The sequence below is a fragment of the Aplysia californica genome, unplaced genomic scaffold (genome assembly GCF_000002075.1).
Source record: "Aplysia californica isolate F4 #8 unplaced genomic scaffold, AplCal3.0 scaffold00177, whole genome shotgun sequence".
NCBI lineage: Eukaryota > Metazoa > Mollusca > Gastropoda > Aplysiida > Aplysiidae > Aplysia > Aplysia californica.
The window spans coordinates 850,152-864,261 of record NW_004797447.1 but is presented as its reverse complement, the minus strand read 5'-3'; the positions used below and the strand labels follow the sequence as shown (position 1 = coordinate 864,261).

Here is a 14,110-nt window from a genome sequence, read left to right as displayed (position 1 = left end):
TTTTTTTTTTTTTTTTTGGGGGGGGGGGGGTTGTTTGTTTGGTTTCTTTTTCTTTTTGTTAGTTGAGTTGTTGGAGTGGGTAATTGGTGAGTGCACTGGTATAGTTTGCTCTTTCTTTTGTATCAAATATCATTCATCTCTCCTCCTGTTCTTTGTTTATTACTCTCTAATCTTCAGCACTTATATGACCAATTTGTGTTGCAAGTGCTGTTAAATTTTTACTAGTACTAAAAGTGAGTGGTTGGAGGGGGTGGGTGGTCATTTAAATTATGGTTTGTATATGGTAGACTGGAATTCGTCTCTGGCTGCTGTTGGTGTTGGTTTTATTACAGATTGGTGGAAGGAGCCACAGAAAAGCTTACAACAACATTACAGAGACAATATATGTTTGGAAGTGGTATTTGAACAGAATCTTGAATTCTGTCTGTTTTTGTTCCATTCTCCACAGATTTTATTGCTGAACGACGCGATGGGATCAATAATGCAGTCAACTCCGAGATCGGTGACATATTCAAAGGAAAAACTACAAATCAGCTGAAGCTCTTGGAGAAACAAATTAAAGACAAACTGAGTGGTGGTGAAGGCATTGATGTGGGTCAGTAACCCTGTGCTGAAGAGTTTTTACAGCTATGAGTACTCATAACAGTACACTCGTTAGATTGACACCATACATTAACGTTTCCATGGCATTTTAATCTAGCAGTTTGCCTTTAAGAATTTAAAGAAAAAAAGAATATCTATGTTCTATTATTGTTTGGTCCTTTGGATGTGATGTTATGCACTTCATGATTTTTTCCTGAGTTTGCCCTGCTGAAAAATGGGTCACAAATCTTACTAGTCAGTAGACACAGACTGTGTAAAAACATGGCTGACTTTTTAAGAAAAGTGTTTCTTTTAAATAAGATACAAAGTATTTCTATATTGTTATTGTTGCAAGAAAAAGTGAAGGATCCCAACAGTTGTAACTCACCCTTTTAAAATCAGGTCAAACTGAGTTGCTCATTTTTCATGTGACGACAATATTTTACATATTACTATATAAGTAAGTTAATGAATTGATTTTGTCTCTTTAACTTTTTAAAATCGATTTTCAGTGGTGAGAAGATTATTCTATTCTGTTGTATGTAAGTTACCTCATTACATCTACCTGTACGATGCCAATCCTCATGTTGTTACATAGGATGATTCTGTTGTGTTCTAGGGTACTGGGAGTCTCTGCTTCAGCAGCTGAAGGCACACAAAGCCCGCACCAGACTTCGAGAGAGACATCAGGATGTGCTGCGGCAAAAACTGTTCAAACTAAAGAGAGAGGTGAGAGGATTTCGTATTGCTGGGGATGCATGTTCATCCTTTATCTGTTTGTAGATTATTATAAGACATGAAAAGTTTCTCTTCAGATCTACAGCGTTATTTACCACCTAGTTTTTATGTTCTTTTTTTCGTCCAAGTTTAAAAAAAATTTTCCTGCTTTAAAAAAAAGCGTAAAAAATGTCAGCTTAACTCTGAGATCTTTCTCTCCCAATAAAATCAGTGAGCTGCTTTTAAGAAATACTGGTTTTTATGGCTGCTACTTTCAATTGGCAACTCAACATATACAGTATCAGTCCATTACAGACACAAAAGTATATATTCCAAAACTGATAATGTATCCTTTATACTGTATAAAATGAACTCTTAACATTTTGTAACTTACACTTTGGTACTGGATTGCTTAAATGTACCACTTCATCCCTAGGTACCTAATAAAAACTATCAGTCTTAAAAAGTCATCAGATGTGAAATCTTCAAGTATGTGAAGGGTATCCTTGTCATATGTCTAGCTCATGCTGTCGTCTGCTATTTGCATTAAAAAGACTGGCAAGTAACTACCAAAGTGTACCTCTAGAGAAAAGGAATAATGGACTTTCCAGAGTATGTTTTCATTTCTTTCATATTGATATTGGGTCTATTGCTTTAAAGAGCACGGTATTTCATTCGATATTTATTCTCTTCGGCCACTTTCTGATATTATTTTATTCAGTCTGAAGTTTAATTCAAGTTTTTCTCTCCTTTTTCTGCACTTCTCAACGATTATTGAATATGACGATAGTGATACATTTGCAACTCTTATTTTACGATTTCTACAACAGCAAGGCATTGAATCTGGGCCTCTGTTCCCTGTTGTTCAAGAAGAAGGTACGGAAGGTTCTCCATCTGTTCGGTCGCAGCCATCCTCTCCGCAAGTCAAAGCAGAAGTGGGCTCCCCACGACCACCACATTCACCTAAGCCTCAGACTTCCACTGCTCCTGACAGTGAAGAGTAAGTGATAGGCCCCTGTCTATTAGAAACAGGTTTTGGTCGAGAACTGAAATATAAGATTTGGTTGCTTTGACTTTTTTTGACTACCGTACTTGACTCACTCAGCTAGTTACTTTTTGGCTTCTTACCACTCTACTTTAGCATGATCATTTGGGGATTGTCACAAAAATGAATAATTAATGAAGCAAGAAACAAAAGATTGAGACTTAGGATGTTATTGAATCTGTTTGAATTGATTAAAATAAATCCGAATTTATTTCGGTGTGTTAAATGTTATTTTTTAAACATTGAAACAGTGTTTGCTTGTAAAAGAGCTGTGTGAATTTTGTGCCTTTATGATGTTGTGTGCTTAACAACAGACTCTTCTGTACATGTATGCTTATGGTTGTAACTCAGAATGTTGTTAACTAAATGTCTTTCAGGGATGTTGCTGAGAAAGAGACAGAAGACAAAGACAATAAGGAGGGAGAGGAGGAAGTGGAGGAGGAGGAGGAGGAGGCAGAAGCTATGACAGAAGAAGATCTTCAGGAGCTGGAATATGTCAAGGGCGGTTACTCTCCTCGACTGATGAGAGCTGAAGATCTCACACTAGACGCTGTCATCTATGATGAGGCAGACGACTCAAAGAAACTCGAGCTTGCCCGTAAACAGGTGTATGCCACAGGCCGTGTCAGGGTGAGTTGCAGAGAGCTCTCTGTGGATGTGGAGCTTTAAAGGGGGAAAGCTTAGGGCAATGTGACTCATAGTTTTTTTTAGCCATATGTCATATAGAAGGGTATTTTTGACTTTCAAATAGCCTGAAAGTCTTCCATAGACCTGCATGTTTGCCGACAATCGTCTGAAATCCGACAATTGCGACCCGACCCGCGAACCGGCCGATGCTATCGCTAGGCCCGCCTGTATCAGTCAATGTGCGTAGTGCGAGGCCTGGCCGACTGCCAGCGACCCCTTTTTCTCCTGTCGGCTTCGTCGGCACTTTCATTTTCGTGCTGACCGCCGACGCGCGGACCGCCGACGTCGGCGTTTCCGACATAATTGTTGGAACCTGAGTAGAAATGCGAATATGAAAAAGGACGACAACCTAATTATCTACTTTCAGTTTCGTGCTCGAGCGGCCATTTTGAATTTCGTTTGTTGACTAATTCAATTGTTCAGATCGTGTGGATTCATTCAAGTCCGACTCTCTAGTTCTAATAGAATCAAGATCTAGATTTATATAGATCATTATAGACCTCAATGGAGGATTCATATTCCAATTCTATTGTGTCAAACCCTATCATAGGTTGTGCTGTAATATTAATATTGGTAAAAATAAGCATTTCATCAGGTGCGTGAATTATTTATTTATTTAGATCTAGATCTAGATCTAGAATCTAGACTCAGCTGAGTCCCTCTGTTCGGAATCGGATGCGGATTTCTAGTTCAAGGCCTATTCCTATTCACTTGTTGTACAAGATGTTGATCTAGATCTATCTAGATTTATTTAGATTACTAGATCTAGATCTATAGGGAGTATTCATGTTCCAATTCTATTGTGTTATTGTATCAAACCCAAAAGCAATGTAGATGTAAGCCATAGATCTAGAATCTAGATTTAAATCTGTATGCTCCTTGTTTGTTTTGGAGTGTGGTTTTTTAATTTTAATTTTTTTTTTTTTCATTTAGGACTTGTTTTGACCTTTTTACATGAGGCCCGTTGCAGGTTCTTTTTGGGGGTAGGGTTAGGGTTAGGTCTCTTTATTGTGTTTGTTGGGGTGGTCGCTCGTTACTCGGATAGTCCTTCCTTATGACACCCACGCAGGCTTTGGGGGGGGGGGGGGGGTTGCGCAAAATTTTCAGACAATCTGGTTGAGGCTCACATGCAGGTCTACTTCCAGAATATTTAGTAATTTTTAGCCTCACCTGTCTATGTGCTTTTTATTTTTAAAAATGTATGTTTTATCCTTTTCCGTTGAATATTGTTTACTGATTGTCATTTAAAGATATTGATTTTAGTTCTGTGTCAATGAACCTTTTTTTTAATTTTGTTTTTGTTTTGTACTGGTACCCTGCTTATCATAAATAATCATACTTGTAGAGGGTTGAGGGTGCAACTTGTAGGTCCTATATTTTTTTTTCCTGTGTTGCTTTTGTCTATCTAACTTGTGTTTTCTTGCATTTCGTTTTACTGTATAATGGTGCTTCTCTTGACTCAAACTAAACTAAAACTGATGATACATCTGTATGAAGCTTTGTAAAATCTGTTCTTCTTTCAGACTGATGGTGAGACGGAGTTTGAGAAGAAGGCTAGGGAAGGAATGGACATGGATGAGGCTCAGTTCAGTGTGGAGGTCAATCTGGAGCAGCAGGCCTTCATGTGGTCAGACAAGTACCGGCCTCGCAAACCTCGCTTTTTCAACAGAGTGCACACGGTCAGTAGTCTCTAGTCTATCGGATAGATTTAAAAAAGTAAATGTGAGGCATCATGGTGAAACCAAGCACTCGTCAAAATAATTAGATTGAAGATAATGGCATTTTTCCCACCTGTTTGTCAATACATTGAATTTTTTGTTTTTAGGCTCAACACCTCTGGTGCCCATTTAAAACAAATTTCAGTGTGGATTAAACTGAAAAACGTCAATTAAAGACATAAAAAATGTAAATTTGCTGTTTATCAAGGACTCTTAAGCTTTGGAAGCCACCGAACTTTGACAGCCATTTTCTCACTTATTTTACCTCTGAAACTGTGTGATCATACTCGAGAATATCTCAATTTCTATTAAAGATTGATCTATATTATTTCCATTCAAAGCCAGATAAGTGAAAAAGCTTTAAAATGACACCAACAACTCCACATGCCTAAAAATTGACGAGCGCCTGATTCCACTGCGTCGTGACACAAATGATAAATGTAGATTGCATTTATGTGCACATATTTATGCTGGGAATGAAGAAGGAATTGTGCTATTCTTAATTTATTATGACCCCAACAGGCCCTGTAATATTCCAGAACATTCTCACTTCCCTAGAAAGTATTCAGCGCAAGCTGCTAATTTCCAGTCTCTCAAACACTTATATTACTGATAATAACTTTCTCTCTCTTGTCTGGGCAACCATTCTCACTGAGGTTTTAAGTTTTAAAAAAAACATGCCCTGTGCCTTTCACAAGGACATGTTGTTGGACCCAGACTGGAATTAGGTTCTCTGACCTAACAGTTGTGAGCTAGTGAGCTTAACCACAAGACTGTCACTGTCACATAGAAATGATAAGATAAGATGAGATAAGATAGGATGAATCACTGTGTTGATCCAACTAAAAATTTTGATTAATCTTTGACGATAGGATTTTTTAAAAGTTTACATTATGATTGACAAGCTCACACTCACATCATGCTTACATCTTACCAATATAAGTATGCTATGATTGTGTGTAATTATTAGTAGTATGTCTGCGGTTGTTGGATATTTATTGGGGGGGGGGGGGGGGGGGGAGTTAAGGTGAGGTGGGTTTTTTTGGTGTGTGTGTGTGTGCTTAGAGGAGGTCTTAGTCTTTCAAATCTTTTTTGCACGGCTGTTTGCATCTGTGTGTTGTGATACATGAAACCCATCTGATCTGTGTGGTTTCGGATAGTCATATAGCTGAAGGTTACACTGGCAATTTTATGTCTGTTCTTTACACAAGTGAAGATTGACCTTGACCTTTACTTTCTATTTGTTGTTAGTTTAAATTTCTGGGACATTTGAATCAATGTAAAGGCCTTGAAAATCCTGCTCTCACTGGAAAAATGGAAGCCAAAATGAGGCAGGGGTAGACTCAGAGCAACTTTCGAGCAAAATCTGAACGGATGGGTAATGTGAAAAGACCAGGGTGATATATTGGTTTCAAGAGAGAATCGGAGTAGGGAAATGAATTGGGAACCATGATTACTGACATCTGTATCAGACCTGGCACTCTATGATGGTCATCTAATAGAAAAGGTTGACAGGGTTTTTTGAAAATAAAATTGGTGCTTTTAAATTCTCTTGTTTGCTCTTGGGAGGGCATAAGATTCAGTCTGAATGTCTGCTGTTTTGTTTAGAAATGTGTAGAAACTTGTCTTTTGGATTCCTGTTGATCAATTAGCATATTATTTTAACTACTTTGTCGATCCTGTATATCTGGGTCAGTGTGTCAGGTCTTTTTTTCCTGAGTAGGATTCTGCCTACAATGATGTTTTGATATACTCTGAAAAGTTGAAAATTTAATCTTGACTGCTGGTCTCATACACTGATATTGCTTTTCAGGGTTTTGAGTGGAACAAGTACAATCAGACTCACTACGATATAGACAACCCCCCTCCAAAGATTGTGCAAGGTTACAAGTTCAATGTAAGTTTCTGCTTCTTCTCAGTGAAGGTGTTTTTATTTCATCTTCCTGTGCATGAGATATATCTTAAAGACTTCGGTTTCCATCAACAAGCTCAGAGTCTTACACCTTGGATAACTAGTACAAGATCTTTGGACAATGCTTTTTCCAGACGTAGTCGAATTGAGTACAATAAATGCTGATGTGCAATCTTAGTTGTCACGTCCCCTCTTCATCCCCTTCTCCTCTCTTTCTCATGAGACAAATGTACCAGACATTTGCCTTGTACATATCGTCGGTGTCGCAAGCGATCCATTTAAGTCGGTTTGGGTACTTTATACGTGACGTAGTCAGAGACAAAAAAGTAGCTTTTGTTGTGTTGTTCCGATCGGGAATCATGAAAAGCAGGAAAATTGTATGTCTTGTCCGCAGCATTAACCCTATCTGTACGTCGTGTTTTACTATCTTATCCATACGACAAAGGGATCTCTGTGCCACCACTTTCCAAAGAAGAAATATACTCGTTAATCCGATACGTACGCTTTGCATAGCAGTCTGTTAAAATGATTTTTTGAAAAGTACTCAAAGTTTCAAAGAGATCTTCATACTAGAAATATTCTAAAATGTAAATAATACAACCCCCCGTACAAAATGACCCCAGGGCGTACGGATAGGGGTTAAACTGACCGTATTGTAGTTGTGGTAGAGCTTTGAGGGGTGTCTTCTTCTTTATCCTTCCTCTTGCAACATCTAGGGCATCGAGGGGTTGGGAGGGTGTAAAAAAAGAAAATTCTCAAAATTTGGACTTCGGTGGATTGCTTGCAACATCGATGATAGGTGATGCAGCATGGTGAAATCAGGAGCTCGTCAAAATAATGAAATTGGAGAAACAGGCGTTTTCCCACCAGTTTCTCAATTTTAACCAAATTTTTGTTTATTTGTTCAATACCTTTTATGTCCTTTAAAGAACACATTTCTGTGTAGATTTTACTGAAATCTTCAATTATAGGCACACAAAATGTAAATTTTCAGTTTCTACAGACTCTCAAAGTATGTAAACAGCCGAACTTTGGCGGCCATTTTCTTGCTAATTTTATTTCTGAAATCAGGTTACCCCACCTCCTTGAATCGATGTCTCCACTTGTTTTCTAGATAAATGGGTATTGTTTTCATCAAAAGCAAGAGCTTTTAAGAAGCAACAAGCTTTAAGATCATACCAATAACTCCACATGCACAAAAATTAACGAGCGCCTGATTCCATCGCGTCGTGACACATATGCTCATTTTGTCGATGTAGAATGCAATAGAGAGTAAACTCTTCTTTTACAGCTTTTTAGTTCTCTCTCTCAGCCCCTCATGTATTGCTTTACTATGTAGAGACTCATTATGTTTGTCATGACTTATCATAGTTTGCCTTTACATCAAAGATATTTTGTGAGAATCATTGGGAGTAATGGGGGCTCTCCTCACGCTCTAGAGGTAAGATGCTCGCCTCTGAGTCAATAGGTCTGAGGTTTGAATCCTAACGGCAATGACAAATTTTCTTCTCTAAAATTTTGCCCGTTCCTATTCTCTAATCATATTCTGTCTTCTGCTTTCACCTCCTCATTCTGATTTCCTCCTCGGGGCTCCTCTCTTCTTTACTCGTGACTCTTTCTACTGCTATCTCTGGCTCCTTCTTACCGCTGTTTTTCAGCCACTCCCATGGTCTTAGGGGAGGTAAAATCTAACACTTAGCTTTTTTGGATGAGAGCAACAAATTTTGGAGGTCCCGTGTGCAAGTTGCACATGTCAAAGATCCTTGGTGATCCTAAAATCAATAAGAGTAGGCTTCGTCCACCACCTGGGCAAAAATGAAAGTTTATTTCTTCCAAAACCAAAAATACTCTATTCAGTAAAATACGTACAGTATCTTTGAAATTAGAATGTGGATATCTGAAGGTTAGGAATCCTATTAAGTAGGAAAAATGGTCACATGTAAAAATCAGTAGCACTGCAGGTTGAAGAACCAGTAGTCGACTACCCTTGAGATCTAGTAGGGGAATGCAAAGAAGCAGATTCTGTGTAATTTGTGTCTTTTGTTCTTTCAATATTTCTCATTTCTTTCTTCTTACAGATTTTCTACCCAGACCTGATAGACAAAGCAAATACGCCAGAATACTTCGTCGTAAGTTTTGAAAAAGCTTTATTATTTTGCGCATTTTGAGGGGTAGGCTACGTAAGTTTGCCCAAAACACTGAAAAAATTAATATACTTTTTGATTTGATTTGTGTGGCATAGGAAATACAGTATGGTGGGTTTTGTTGGGGGGGTTTTTCCAGACAATATTGACACAAGGGCATTGGAGAGGTAAATTCAGAGCCCGCAGTGTGAAGGAAGGAAGACTTGTGCGTGAATGTGCAGTGGCATTGCTCTCAAAACGCTTGCACAGACTCTTGTGGCGTAAAACATTTTCCTTTTTTTTAAATTCTCCACCCCCCCCCCCCCCCCCCCCCCACCATTTTGTGGGACCCAGGCATAGTTTTGTGTCTGAAATCATTTGCATTATATCTGAAAAGAATTAAATTAGTTTCCATAAAAAGTTACCAGGTTTTGCCTGTGGGTCTTAAGGGGAGGAGCGACCCTTGATTTTGCCGATTTTGGGTCTGCTATGCACATTGAGATGTTGGCTGATTTTTTAAGATCAACCAGTTCTTTGTCGAAAAATAGCAAGGAGACAATAGAAAGTCTTTATTCTCCTTGTAAATTGCCTTTGAAAACATGAGGGTGGGTTAATACAGTGAATTTTCACAATAATTGTCGTTTTTCGCAAAATTTCTTTTTTTTGCAGTGTTTTCCCTACTCCTTCCTTAGTTTCCATCCCTTTGACATAAAACTTTCAGGAAACATAGATGGCAAGGTTGTCATCAATAGAAAAATATTTGCGAAAAAAAATGACACTTTTCTATTGACAAGCAATTACGCAACCTACATTTAGAAACGTTTTTTTTATACTTTGGGAAAATTGTCATGTTTTTTTTGTTGCACTTATTGAAAAATACTTGCTGTTACACTGATAGGGTCTGGTTCAGGTGTTCTGTTACCAAATTTGGTCAGTAAATAAGAAAACCGTTGGGATTTCAAAATCATTGTTTATTTTCAAGATGGCGGCCGTTTCCATAGCAACCGCTTTAGCTATGGCAAAATAAAATTGCCTATCAGGAGATTTTACTATGCCTAACTTATATGTGTACTTAGATTTGATCTCCGGCAACAAACATAGAATATGGTCCTCAAGGGTCGCTCCTCCCATTAAGAAAAGTCAAAGAACCACAAAGTTGCTTTGCAGGAACAGGTAATCATTTTTCTGCTTGAGGACTGATCACAGCTTGTTGAACCACTATATGCGCAAATGGTCTACCCTGGTCCACATGTTTGTGTGCCCCTTTAGAGTACCTGATGAGACAGCTAAACATGTCTTTCAGGCATGCAGAAAATTCCGAAATGAGAGGAGAGGTTTTCCTTACCCCGATGTCTGTCATGTAGAATGTGTACAGTACAGTACAAGCTATTGGATATGCTACACGAGACTACTGAATTTTTTGTTGGAACTGGCTTCCCAGGGTTAAGATGTACTACTGGGAGAAAAAGAAAAAGACACTGCTGATTTCAAAATGAGAACCATTAACACCTTCAGGACCGGCCCCACAGCAGCTGATCCTATCCCCAGTACCTGAGCCGCCGCCCACATTCCTTGTAAATACTCGTTTCGAAGACTTTTTTTCACTTCTAATCAACTCAAACTGGCTTCAACTTTGGTGAATTGGAAAGGGAAAGAACTCTTCTGTGCTTGAACAAGCAGTCGGAAAACATGGATAATTTTGAATTGACCCAGACTGGCTTGAATAAGTGGTATTGCCATCTTGTAACTACACGTCTGTGGTCCTATTTGATTGGGCGCAGTTCGTGTTTAAGTGCGTTGGTGGTCCCGAAGGTGTTAATCTTATTCAGTTATGTTAAACAGTAACGGCAAAGTATCCTTTTGTTCATTTAACCTTGATTTGTGTTTCCCTGTCCTCAGACACCCATGGACGGTAGCAAAGACTTTGCTCTGTTGAGGTTCCATGCCGGACCACCGTATGAAGTAAGTAGAAGACAGTGGTCCTTGTTTGGTGTGATTTGTCTTTTAAAATGATGGCTGTTCTGCTGAGTTTAACCAAATACATTTTGGGTAAGAGATGCAATAGCTTAAGAGTCCTTGAAAACTGGAAATTTACACATTTTGCACCTTTAATCAATGTAATTTTAAAGTAAAATTCACATGGAAATGTGGTTTTATATACAGTGGAACTCAGATTCAACGAACTCGGATTCAACGAGATGAGATAGATTCCCCGGGTTTTTTTTTCTTCTTTAAAATCAATAAAAATAACCTGGATTCAACGAGTACTTAAATCAGCCAGCTCGGATTCAACGAGGTCGCTTCCAGGGTGAACAGCCCCCGCAGGCGTGGCTTCACTCATTTTTCTCCCAGAACGAACTTTATCTATTCCTGGAAACCATCCATTGCACCTGCATCGTGAATCATTATTCACTTAGCCGATTGCATGCGACCTATCAGCTGCCTTTTTTCATACCAACACATGCGTTGTTGGCGCGCACATATGTGTCTACTCTGGCATGTTTCGGGGTCAGATGGGCGACCTGTACACGTGTGACTGTGTTTGCGTGTCGGGGAGGACTGGGGGGCACCAGTGGTCGGGGCGTTGAATGTTGCAGATACAAACGCATCACAGTCTTTCCCCCCCCCCCCCCCCCCCCCCCCTCGGCAACAGATCACTATTACAATAATAAAGATAAGCTAGTCGTGACATAGATCTACGTAATGAATTGTGCGCTAGTCTTTAAAAAAAAAATCAAACGTTGCCGTATGCTAGGCTCTACACAGCAACACAACTTTTTGGTGAACAATCGAGATGACTCAGGTGTCTGCGTTTGAACGAAACAGCTCATACTATGCAGGCATTTCAGGCACTACTTGTGATTTCTCTTTATACCTTACTTGCTCTGTGTCTGTAATTATCTACACAAACCTCATGTTTGCTATAACGAACACTCGGATTCAACGAGATTTCAGGTCACGCCGGCGACCTCCTTGAATCCGAGTTCCACTGTATGGACATAGAAGGTGTTGAGCCAAAAGACATAAAATTTGATAAAAATTGACAAACTGGCAGAAATATGCCTGTTCCTTCGATTTCACTATTTTGATGATGGCCTGATTTTACTACTATGCCTCACATGTAAGGCACCATGTGTAATCGGGCGCTCGTCAAATTAATGAAGTAAAAAAAACCTGCATTTTTTCTGGCTGATGTTCAATTTTTTTTCCAATTTTCTCATTTTGGCTCAACACCTTTTTATTTCCATTTAAAAACACATTCGTGCATGGATTTTTCAGAAAAATGTTGATAAAAAGCAAAAAATATGTTAATTTTCAGTTTCTAAGGTCACTCAAGCTTTGGAAGTCACCAAACTTTGGCGGCCATTTTCTTGTTAATTTTACATCTGGTACCAGGTGACCCCTATCTCCTTCAATCGCAAATATCTTGATTTCTATTCAAGATAAATGGGTATTGTTTTCATCAAAAGCAAGACAAATGAACATGCTTTAAGGTGATACCAATAACTCCTTATGCTGAAAAATTGACACGTGCCTGATTCCACCGCGTTGTGACACATATGGGTTAGACCTATTTCATACTCCTGGTTAGTTTGTGTGACCAGTCAGGGACATTTTTGCACTGTCACCTATGTTTGCATAGCAAACATATGTATAATATAATATAGGAGCATGTGCCAGGTTCAGGTCAGATTGCATGAATGGTGAGCAGGATGGAAGTGACATTTGCATTTCAAGGCAGTGAACAATGATGGCAATAATGCATTGCGTTTAGGTCTGTTGGTCAAAATATCTCTTTCCATATGGAGTGGACACAAAGACAGGCCTACATAGCTTTGTATTTTTACATTTGGTTTTCCAGATTGAAGCATGCTTGTTAGAAAAATGAGCTTGCCTTTTTATGGATTTATTTAGTTGAGCTCGTCCCACTAGCAGCTGATTGTGGTGCATCTATGTGCCGTATTTTTTTTCTACCATATAATTTCTTGTTTCACATTTCAAGTGTTTATCAAATTGGTAATCTAGAAATAGCCACAAAAGTTTAAAATCGGGTTGGGGGGGGGGGGGTTACGACAATCAGCACTTTAGTTTTTGTCTTGTGCTCATTGGCTTGCTGAAGGACAAAAGGCTAGTAGTTTCTTGTTGTCTCAGTGTGTCCTGCATGACAGACTGGCACAAAGTCTTTATTGTTTTGGTGACTCATCAATGTCATTTTGAAACTTCAATGCAGTTAGGGAATGTATCAACTCCTTTAGTTTGCATTTTTCTTCCTATGTCATTTTGGAACAGCACTTAGAAAATGTATCAATTCCTTTAGTTTGCCTTTTTCACCCTCCTCCAATGACCTCTTCTCTGTAACACTAAGAAGACTTGAGATTGATACCCAAGTGGGGAACTTACTTTATTAGCATCTTTGTCTTCCTCCAGGGAGGCTGTACAGACAGGGTAGAAATATCCCGCTTCCTAAATATGGACTACATTGTGTCGATGGGGGCATAAAGTATTTATAACATGGGCAATCTCGATTATTTTTCTATCCCAGGACATCGCCTTCAAGATTGTGAACAGAGAATGGGAGTACTCTTACAAGCGAGGATTCCGGTGCCAGTTCCACAACAACATTTTCCAGCTCTGGTTCCACTTCAAACGCTACAGATACAGAAGATAGTATTTTTCATCCCGCAGTACTCCTCTGGTTGGTTGACAACATTCACGCCAGATGTCTTGCACTTGTAATTATAATAAAGCTTGATTGAATCCTTGAAACAAAAGGGGTGTTATTTCTTAAAATTGTTGTTACATCTTGGTACAGGTAAAGGAGATTGTTGGGAAATATGCTTTTTTCCTGTCTATGTGCTGGCCCCAATTCACACATGAAATAGTAAATGTAAAAGAGAAATTGACATGAAGGCCAATGGAAAAAGTCAAAGCGAATTGAAAAAGGAAAGGGGGATGGACTTTTGGAGAATTGTTTGGCACCTTGAGCCCTAGGTTCCGGAGTCTTACAAGACCCTTGCACCTGAACTCCTGTGGGTCGATAGCTAGATTTGCATCACCTCAAGCTCATTTGTATTTCGGCGTTTAGAAGGGTAAAAAGTAACGTGTGTGTGTGTGTGCCTGGAGAAAAGTCCCAGTTGTTGGCAAAACTTTTTTTCTAACCTACAGAGTTAAAAGGCCAAAAATGCTGTACCTGATCAAAAATTTAGTTCTATCAGAAAACACGCGTTCAACCATTTCTTAATAACATATAAAAAGGATTTTATATTTCAAGTCTAAATATTTTAAAACTATTTTTACAAGATGTAGTACTTCACCAAAGCTTAAA

The 14,110-nt window shown here is 38.9% G+C and overlaps 1 protein-coding gene across 1 annotated transcript in view; it reads left to right on the top strand.

The window, feature by feature from the left end:
* LOC101857796 (cactin) overlaps positions 1–13,556 on the top strand; it is a 22,614-nt gene extending 9,058 nt beyond the window's left edge. The window contains exons 11-19 of the mRNA XM_005098265.3: positions 449–595; positions 1,202–1,311; positions 2,130–2,299; positions 2,722–2,974; positions 4,555–4,710; positions 6,563–6,646; positions 8,740–8,790; positions 10,684–10,746; positions 13,328–13,556. Of these exons, the coding sequence (XP_005098322.1) occupies positions 449–595; positions 1,202–1,311; positions 2,130–2,299; positions 2,722–2,974; positions 4,555–4,710; positions 6,563–6,646; positions 8,740–8,790; positions 10,684–10,746; positions 13,328–13,453 (1,160 nt within the window). The 3' untranslated portion in view covers positions 13,454–13,556. The remainder of the gene's footprint in view (positions 1–448; positions 596–1,201; positions 1,312–2,129; positions 2,300–2,721; positions 2,975–4,554; positions 4,711–6,562; positions 6,647–8,739; positions 8,791–10,683; positions 10,747–13,327) is intronic.
* The last annotated feature ends 554 nt before the right edge of the window (positions 13,557–14,110 follow it).